The sequence below is a fragment of the Streptopelia decaocto genome (genome assembly GCF_964273445.1).
Source record: "Streptopelia decaocto genome assembly, chromosome: 4".
Taxonomy (NCBI): domain Eukaryota; kingdom Metazoa; phylum Chordata; class Aves; order Columbiformes; family Columbidae; genus Streptopelia; species Streptopelia decaocto.
Genome location: NC_138658.1, coordinates 5,723,089 through 5,733,598, shown reverse-complemented (window position 1 = coordinate 5,733,598; position 10,510 = coordinate 5,723,089). Strand labels below are relative to the sequence as shown.

Here is a 10,510-nt window from a genome sequence, read left to right as displayed (position 1 = left end):
AACCATATTCTGAAAGTGATGCAGAAATACATTTTGATCCTCCCTGGCTTAAAAAAAAAAAAAAAGTAAAAGAGAAAACTCTGTTACACAATTAAAACCACTTGTATGTTTAACTAAGCATAAAAACTGCATGTTGCTTTTTTGGAATTGCAGGAGAAATAAATGTCACTGGCCTCTGAACAGAAAAATAATAATATAGATTTTAAAGTAGTTAATAGTCTTTTCATGAAAATTAACAAAGGTAACACAACAGAACCTACACTCTCCAAGTACCTTTCCTCTTAAAGTAATTTGGAAGCAGTCAGAGTGAGCATAAATATTTAATTCATAAACACAGTATAAAGGAAAAGATAAAGATCATTTTCATATGCTCAGGCACCTTAGTTTTGACCACAGTATGCAGATTGAAACCTATGCCATACCAAATCAAATAAGAATCTACTCGTTAAGCCTTCCTCTTAAGTGAGCTGACAGCACACCTGGCAGCCACTTGCCAGAACAAGCTTCATACTGAAAGCAATAACACCTGATTTCTAGTGTGCAGGCTGGAATTCAGCTGAAGTTGCCTTGCCTGCTACACAGTAAAGAGCAGCATCACCTCAGTAGCTACAGGTGCTACTTATTGGTCTGGTGATGAAGGAATGCTTCTAGGAAGACATTACCATTTGAAATGGGAAGCTCTATGCAGATTGCCTGTCATTCCCTTCCCAGTGCAAGCATGTTCAAAATTCACCAATAGAACTGTATAGAAACGCACCACATGTCCCATTTTACATGCAACATTTTATACCATCTTTGGATCTCCGCTTAGAAATCAGCAACAGGCAAGAGTTCCGTTGTTTCATTTTATTTTTAAAAAGAGACTGCTGAAAACCAGACATGAATCCATAGGACACGAGACCATTGCTACCTGGCCACATCAGAGACAATACAAAACATTAACATATCTCCTTTGGAACAATAAAACATTAATACTTTAGTCACTGTTCAGCCAATCAACCCATGCTGCTGACAGTGTTCAGAGTAAGATTCTGCAGCAATATTGCACATATCCATTTCCTACTTTTCTGTATCAACAAGAGACCATAACTGAAACATCATTGTTGAAACACCCTTCTGTGCTGAGGTACTCTTCACCCTGAGCCATTTTACATTATACCTGTGCACTAACTTAATTAATTACAAAGGTACACAGGAATATTATTAAAGATACAAGTTCCCCACTTATCTCTTGCTTTGTTGAGCAAGATTGAAAAGATAAAGCAGTTGCCCTTTCTTGAGCAACTGCTTCACAGAACATCATAGCTAGAAAGATAACTTAATTTCACACAATTTTTATAGAAGTGAATTACTAAAAAAGAAATTAAGTTTTTCCTCCAAATATGAAATATGGATATCAAATAAAAAGGAATTAACAGGTCATTTGCAAGTACTGTACCGCCCTCTGGAGTCAATGTGCAAGTTCTGCAAATACATCTGCGAAATGAACTTGTGCACATTCCTTGATAAGATCAGTAAGTCAATAACAAAACCACTACCAGATGAAACCTAGAAGTAGTAACATTTTAATGATTTGTCTTATTTGTTGGAATCATAAAAACAATATAGAAACTTTTTAATTCTTCATATAAATGCTTTCTGCCTATTAAAGGATGTGGAAATGCATGTTTTGCTGCTGTTTCAGAACAGTTCGTATTCCTTGGTGATACTACCAGCATTTACTCTCTTAGAACTTGGCAGAAATTTGCAATGCCCCATCTGAGAATTTTTTTCTGGTTACTTTTAATAAATATCCAAAATAAACTGCATTTTTTAATAACTGATCCACCAATGACAGAGAAATATATTTTACAGTCCAAGTATTGCACTTTATTTAATATAACTTATAACCTTAATAGGGCATTTTGCCTAGATTTGTACAGCACTAACTTCTTCACATTGATACCCCAAGACAAAATTATTTTCCCTGTTGAGCTATTAGAGAACACTTGACAGTTATCTTTGGGCCAGCTGTAGACACTTGCTAAAATATAAATCCTTAAAAGGACTCTTTAAGAAAACAAACAAAAAACACCAAAACAAACACTCACCTGCTCTATATATTTGCTTCATAACCTCCTTGTTGAATATTAGGTATGTGTTTAACTTTGCGCAAACAGTAAAAGTTCCTCACATACTTAATTATGAGCAACCAAGGAGAAAATTCATGTGGGCAAATTTTACATGCACAATGATGGCTTGGTTCAAGTAGATAATACATAATATCTAATGGAACAACAAAAGCATATAGCACTGTGCTACTATATTTCTGTAAAACAGATCTCAAGTAACTAAATTAATAGAAGTTAGCAGGTTCTTCCTCTCTAATGTGAGATTTGTCCTTCTCATTTAGTGTTTAAATAGTGTTGTAAAAATTAATTACTCACATTATGGCCAGCTGTCTCCTTAACACTCATAGCATCACATGACAAAACTGTTTTCCATCAGAACACCTTCGTTCCAACTTAATTTACATCTGTTTTTTTCCTTTGATCTGTGAATATAATTTAGGTGATTGTCAGATTTTATAATATTATTCCTCTAAAAAAAAAAACTTTATACCTTATAGCAACAGCATGATATACCACCACTAAAATGCAGATTAAACTGCATTTTCTACTGCACACAACTAAAGCAATTAAGGCAAATTAATGTAACTTTAAAAGAAAAAAAAAATCAAAATTACGCTTTTGGAGGTGCATTCTTCTGCTCTCAGCAGAGATATGAAAGATTCTTGTACCAGAACAGAGTACAGAGCAGAGTACAGAAAGATTCTTGTCAGAACAGAGTACTGACAGCGCTTCATGGTTTCTGGGTCATAATAAAAGAAAACAAGCAGGACTGGAAAGCCCCTCTAAAAAAAATAAATAACAGCTCGGGCAGTTTGCGGGGGTTTCCCACCTGGCGAACACAGCAACAACACAGGAGCCCGACGGGAGCAGCCCCAGCCTCTGCGGGGGTTCCCCCTCAGGGAGCCGCTGCGCTCCTGCCCCGCGCTGAGGAGACGGCTGACCGGGCCGGCGCTCCCCTCAGCAATCGGGTCGCTCTCCCAGCCGGCTGCTGCTCCTCAGCGGGCGGAGCCGCGAGCGGGACACCCCGGGGCAGCAGCCCGGGATAAACCCCACACCCGCCGGGTAGCAGCGGGAGACACTCCGGAGCAGCAGCCCGGGACAAGCGCACACCCGCCGGGCAGCAGCGGGAGACAGCCCGGCGGAGCGGGAGCAGGAGCGGGAGCGCTAACGGCTGCCCCGTGCGCGCGGCGCTTCCAACGGTTTCAACCGCCGGCCCTGGCGCGCGCGGCGCTTCCAACGGTTTCAACCGCCGGCCCTGGCGCGCGCGGCTCCGCCAACAGTTGCAGCCGCCTCGCGCTGCCCCTAGAGCCGCGGCTGCCAGAATAAGCGGCTGCCCCTCCGCAGACACGGAGTGAAAATGACCATAGTGCCGAGTCCCCACAGAAAACCCGCGGCGCACCCGCCCCTTCCGGCACCGCCCGCCGGGCGTCCCTAACAACGGCGGCGGGTTCACCGCGGCGACGCTCCGCCCCGCGGCCGTTGCTGCGCGACGAGCGACGCCGGCGGCCGTGAGGGGAGGCTCGGTGTCCCCGGCCTGGCCCGCACCCCACGGATCCACACCCCACGCCGTCTCACCCACAGGAAGGGCAGGAGCGGGGCCTCGGGGAGCACTGCCGGCCCGGACGCAGCCGTACGCTGCGCCCTTTTGGGGGCTCGGAGCCTGAAGAGACCCTGCTCGGCCGCAGCTGTCGGAACCGGGACGAGCCTGTGTGAATAGCAGGGGGTGAGGCAAGGGGCTGGTCAGGCATAGGCCTGAGGAAGAGCATCTATCAGCCACCTGCGCCGGACCAAGACCCCTTCCAAGAACAAGACCGAAGAGGAAGCGTCGATCAGACCCGTGCGCCGTATCAATCACAGACCCAAATTCAACACCTCTGTCACACACGGGCAGCAGAACAAGCCTCTTGCAACCTGCAGGTGTCAGAAATAAACATATACACTGGGACAAGACTCTTATCAGGCAGAGGACAGCAAAGCATGGATGAGTCGCACGCAGCAGGATTAGACTCTTACCAAACGCAAGATCCCTATCAAGCCTATGAACGTGGGCATGGCCCCTATCAGCCACATGAGCCAGGTTATGGTCTCTATCAGCCAGGATACAGTCCGTACGATGATCAGATGCCCGATCTCAATTCCCAAAAGTTGGCAATTGAAAATGCAAAAGCCTATTTACTGGAGAGCAGCACAGTATCTGGCCTGAACTTGTAAGTGTGAAAAAGGGACACAATTGAAAGAGGTAATGAGTGGAGAGAAAAGCAGTGCTGGTAAAAAGGCAAAGGGATATGTTAAGAAAGGGAGGGATACCAGGGAGGTATGTATGGAATGGGAAAATATGTTGTAAATACAATAGTTCATTGCTATATGACACTTGTGTGTGTCCATCATCTTTCAGAATCAAAATTCCTAATGGAATTTATAGAGTTCAAAGGGAAATTAATTTGATTAAGAGCAAGTTTAAATTCAGCTTCAGTTCCTGAGGCAGGTGAAGCACCAAAAATTGAAGATGAGACTACTCCTAAGTACGTTATAATCAGGCCAGTTTCAATTCTAATTGCCCATAGTGCTCCATGATCACCTTTCATGTAACTATTCCAATGATTTTCCAAAGCTCAAGGTGATTAGCTTCTACTTTAGATATTAAAAACATAATATTGTAAGACTTTAGTCTAGTAGGCTAATAATATTTACATTTATATGACAGATATGATCATCTTGCTAATATGTTAACAAAGATCCTGGATGAACGGCCCACAAATGCAGTAGACATAATTGAGAATATCAGCAAGGATGTGAAATGGGCTCAGTTTCAGAAAAAAATGGACACTCTTCGAGATGAACATGAGATTCTTCCAACATTTGAAGCTGCAGAAAAGCGTAAAGCTTTGTTCCTCAGGGCAAATGGAGAAGGAGCTGAAGAACTTGAAGAAGATATAGTAAGTTATATTATCAGAGAAAAATAGACTTCATATATACCAAGGAATGGGTGGGAGAATGGTGGCAAGGAAAAGGAGAAAGGGAGTAACTTGTGGTCCGCTTTGTATTATTGCTTCTCACAATCGTGAAAGTAATTGTAGCCACAGTACTGTGTACCCTCTTCATACCTGGGTTGGTCACATGTCTAGTGGTGAAGAAGAAAACCTATTTGATTAATTAGAATTCTTTCCTATAGTAAGTTTAAAACCCTAAGCCTTTAAAATCACAGATGTTCTAGACATGACAAACAGAAAGAAAACTTTACAATATCTCCCATATGTCAGTTCAGCATGGAATATTGCATCCAAATTTATTTGCTTTATCTAAAAGTGATATTTCTTTACCTAAAGTGACAATACTTCTGGACATAGTTTGAGAATATTGTGCACAGCTGCTACTGTAAAACAGAGAATGGAGAATTTTGTGATCCTCCTGGCTCCAACTGTGGTTCCAGTCTGTCCTTCTGCAACTGAAAAAAAATATATGGTTATATTGAAGAAGTACTAAAATTGAAACAACACTTCTTACAACAGGGGCTTTTTCAGTATTGAGTTGCTTATATGTGGAAGCATTTTTACACAATGAAAAATTAAGAGAATTCTTAAAATAACCAAGGGAAACCAATCAACAAGATTTTGATTTATATATTAAGTTACCAGTATACATTCAAATTAATTGCCTTTGCAGAATACAAATACTAACAATAGAAGAGATACTATTTAATCTTTTCCATAGCCTATTGCTTATTTTACAGTAACAGTATACAATTATATAAATAGAACAAGGTAGGATATTTCAGAAAGGAATTTTGAATTTTTCATACTCCCATCTATCTTGTTTTGATATAAGAAATTTGGAAGGGCAAAAGAAATTCCATATAAAACTAGCACTATTTCTTCCAAATTCTCTACCCTGCTGCGTACAGCTTCTAATACCTTTGTATGATATAACCACCAGCTCCCATGAAATGAGAGAAGGGTGATCAAGTGAATGGAAATACCTCGTGAAATCTTAATTATTGGCCTAGCTCTGCTTCCACAGAAGCCAGCCGGAGTCTTATGATGGACTTCAGTAAGAGCCGGGGCCAGTCTTTTTAAAAAAGGCAGGAAGCCTTATGCCAAGGTGTTCAAAAGAACAACATTCACTCCAGAGAAATATTTGTTGTCTGCTATCTAAATATATAAAATATGTATTATATCTTCCCCAAATTCATCTTCCACAAACTCAAGGAAACACAGTGTCACTGGGGGCATCATGGCCTGTTACAAAGCTGATGAGACCTAGCACTGAAGTCCTTTGTGAATCCTGTGCAAGAATTCTGACTTTCCTTATTTTGAAGTAATTAGGAGTTTGAATTTTGAAATCCTTTGTTCTAAAAGCTGCAGTTCATCTGTGTTCTCTTCTTTACCCTTCAAATGGCATTTTTAAATTTTTCTAAATTATAGTGGAAGATGTAGGGAATTAATAACTGCAAAACACTTTGAGAGAATGAGTGGCACTACAGGAAAGTGAAGTGTAACATTCAGTAGATAAAACGTTTAATTTTTCAAATAGATCATTATACTATTCCTCAGTTCTAACTCCAGATCTTCTTCCCCAGGGAGAGACCCCTCTACCTAATGTGATGGAAACAGCCTTTTATTTTGAACAGGCTGGAATTGGCTTGAGCAAAGATGAATCCTATCACATATTCCTCGCCCTTAAAAATCTTATTACTGTTCACCCAATCCAGACCTGTCGCTTTTGGGGCAAAATTTTGGGCTTGGAGATGAACTATATTATAGCTGAAGTACAGTACCGTGATGGGGAAGAGGAGGAGGAAGCAGAAGAGGAGGAAGGTACTGAGGAAGGAGAGCAAGGGATGGGTGAGCTTGAAGAAGAAGATGAAGATGAGGAGAAAGAAAAAGATGAGCCACCAAAGTCTACCTATAAGCCCCCACCTGTCATCCCAAAAGAAGAAAATGGGACTGGGGCTAACAAATTTATCTACTTTGTCTGTAATGAGCCAGGCAAACCCTGGGTGAAGTTGCCTCCAGTGACACCAGCCCAGATTGTCTGTGCCAGAAAAATCAAGAAGTTCTTCACCGGGAGGCTGGATGCTCCTGTTGTGAGCTTTCCTCCTTTCCCCGGAAATGAGGCCAATTACCTGCGTGCACAGATAGCTCGGATCTCAGCAGGAACCCAGATCTCCCCCTTTGGATTTTACCAGTTTGCAGAGGAAGAAGGAGACGAAGACGAGGAGGGAGGAAGAGATGCATATGAAGAAAACCCCGATTTCCAGCCTCTTCCTCTGGCTGAAATGGTGTATTCTCTCTCCTCATGGGTACACCATGTCCAGAGCATTCTCATGCAGGTATGTTCTGGGGTACAGCTCACATGGACCTCAGCTCCCGTTCACACCATTGTACTCAGTGGGTTTCAGAACGTAAATGACACCCCTCACCTGCACATGTGAACTATTCACCAGAAATAGTATTGTACTGTAATATTTTTCTACAGAAAATATATTTGATGTAGTATATAATATATATGTTGCACATATTTACATATAGCATATGTGTGTGTGTATATATATATATTTAGGAACCTTTGAGGTTTAGTACTTTTTTCAGTGGTGTGTTCTCAAGAACTTTAGATAACAGTATGGAGTTAGGCTTTGATAGATAACAATAATTTCTGGTAATCTTTTACATTAGGTTTTCTCTTTTGAAGTCCTTACTTAACAAAAATGTTTTAAATTCTCTTTTCCTGGGTAGAATGCTAAAATATAGATAGCTTATGATTGTATGCTAAATGGAACTTATTTGATGTTTTCTTCTGGTTTAGTGTTTTTTGCTTACCTTCTTCCATGTAACATGCAAATGAAAAGCTTAAAACCAAAATATTGTAAATAAAATTGTAGCATAAAATATTTGTGATCTCAAGTTAGCACTGGAAAGAGGTATTACTGATTCGATAATCATTGCTGGATCACTTGCTGGCCAGTCTACTAATTCAAGAATGCTAGTGTAAAATAACAGGAAATGATAGGAAACAAGAATTTAAAATTATGACCAGAAAAACAATAGTTGTAAAAATAAAATTGCTATGCATTAGAATCTCAGGAACATTTTGTTATGTTCCTCTGACTGACAGCTAAATAATAAGGCAGACTTTAAAAGGATGGGGCAGAGTGTATACGTTTCTTTTCTCCCCCTGCCATAACTGTGTGTGTGCCTGAGCCAATTCTTTTAACTGGTTTGCATTCTTTCAGTGATTGTTACATGTATTTATTATTTTTCCATGTCAATTATAGGGTCGCTGTGTTTGGCTTAATCCTATTCAAAAATCAGAGGAAGAAGAAGATGAGGAAGATGAAGATGAGGAGAAAGCAGAGGAGCCAGAGGAACTACAGCAAGAAGTAGGACCTCCTCTTCTCACTCCACTGTCTGAAGATGAAGGTATTCTTCATGAAATGTGAAGTTTTCGATAGAGAGCCACTAGGAATGTTGGCATTTAGGTAGCAAATGGTTTAAGTTATAGGACTCAGATGCTTTATGGACCAATAGGGTTTGCCTCTGTGGGTAAGCAGATTCTTTTACAAAATTGATCAAAAATAAAATGGTTGATGGTATTGACATTAAAACTTAAATAACTGGGTTTACTAGTTAACAATCTTGTTCAGAATAAAGGGAAAAGATACCTCAGACTTGTCAGGCTACTACAAGTTCAAGACAGCTGACTACATGAAATACATTCAGATATTTTTCCATCATCTTTTTAGACAAAAAAAAAAGTGTGTGCACATGTAAATAAATAAATATATTTACTTACACAAATGCATAAATATATAAATAAGAATTTTGATTCTGTAGCATATTACTGCAGCAAATCATGGGAATATGTGAACCTGAATATTAGCTTACATCAACGGTAAATTATTTTCATGCTCTCCATTCTTTGCCCAAGGTCAAATATAACTATGTAATTTATCCATAAGTGATAAACAGTCCTTGACAAAAGAAACAGTGGTGAGTGCAACTGAATTTCAGGAGCTTGATCTTCTCTGTACATGGCTCTATTAACATTCCTGTGCTACCTACCCATCCATCCAAACCACCTGTTCGAATACAGCACCTACATTTATTGGTTCTGACTTCTGGCTCTTCTAACATCGCTTTAATTCTGTGAAAGTCTTGTAGCTCGGTCTTAAATATTTTGTAGAGGCTCATAAATCAATTTATTCATAGATTGTGTGTGTTTGGCTGCCTCCAGGAATTCAAAACATCCCTGCTTGGACAGCTCAGCCTTCTACAAATCTGATCCCACACCACGCTGCTGCAATCCTGCAGTCTAACCGATGGCCCGGAGCATACGCCTTTGCATCTGGCAGGTGAGTATCTAGTTGACATGGTTACAACACAGAACACCTATGCTAACACAGATACCTGTCTAATGAAGGCAAAGTTGCTTTATTATTAATTCATAGACTGAATTCTAACTATTCCAGAGACTGATGGAGAAGGGCACTGCAATGTGCACAGCAACAGTAAATATGTGTTTAAGACTGAAAATGAATAATCATTGGAAAGGCCAGTATAAAGCTAATGGATGTAAATGTCCAGTTAATAGTTGAGTACAGTCCTTGATTTAAAACCTATATTCTTGAGTCTGTGGTATTTTTTACAAAAATAGCTACATTCTGTGGTTCTAATGTTCATTTGTTTCCAGTACAGTCATTCTATGTGCTTTTAAATGGGCACTGGAGTGGGGAACCAAAATGGACCAATGTGAAGTTGGACTTCTATGGCAATATAGCGCAGAGACATAATATATTCATTTTAGCGTTAGGAGATTTTTAAGTAGAAGATGTATGAATAAACAGTTACAGCATTTAAAAACAGGTGCCATATTTTAAATACTTCTGTTATAGGATATCTGCACTACAGTGACCTTTTATATGGCAGAGAAAGGAGGCATGATGCTATCTCCACTGATGTTTGGTGGGGGGAGAGTGTGTCGTCTTTTACTTTTCTTTCTCAGGAATTTCGATAACATCTACTTTGGCTGGGGTCACAAATACAGCCCGGAGAGCCACAGTCCCGCGCTGCCTCCGCCGGTGCAGACAGAATACCCCAGCGGGCCCGAGATCACCGAGACGACAGACCCCACTGTGGAGGAGGAACAGGCTTTCAAGGCTGCGCAGGAAAAGGCCTTGGCTGAAAGCGAGGAAGAGGAGGAGGAGGAAGAAGCTGCTGAGGATGATGAAGAAGAGGATGATGATTAAAATACGGGGGGAAACATATTTTTATTTTAAAATTTCAAACATCAATAGTATTTTCATAAATTAGTCCTTAATGAGTTGGTCTTTAAAGAAATGCAACTCGAGTATGTCTTCTTTTTTTGTTTCTGGGGGCTCTTACAGCCGCCTTCCCCTCCCTCCG

The 10,510-nt window shown here is 40.5% G+C and overlaps 1 protein-coding gene across 1 annotated transcript; it reads left to right on the top strand.

The window, feature by feature from the left end:
- Positions 1-3,468: 3,468 nt before the first annotated feature.
- On the top strand, positions 3,469-10,353 carry LOC309439074 (radial spoke head protein 6 homolog A-like; the record flags this gene model as incomplete). The annotated part of the gene is given in 8 exon segments (XM_082051202.1): positions 3,469-3,522; positions 3,832-3,856; positions 3,859-4,318; positions 4,816-5,047; positions 6,688-7,440; positions 8,383-8,527; positions 9,342-9,459; positions 10,110-10,353. Coding segments are annotated over 8 exon segments (2,031 nt in total).
- Positions 10,354-10,510: the final 157 nt, after the last annotated feature.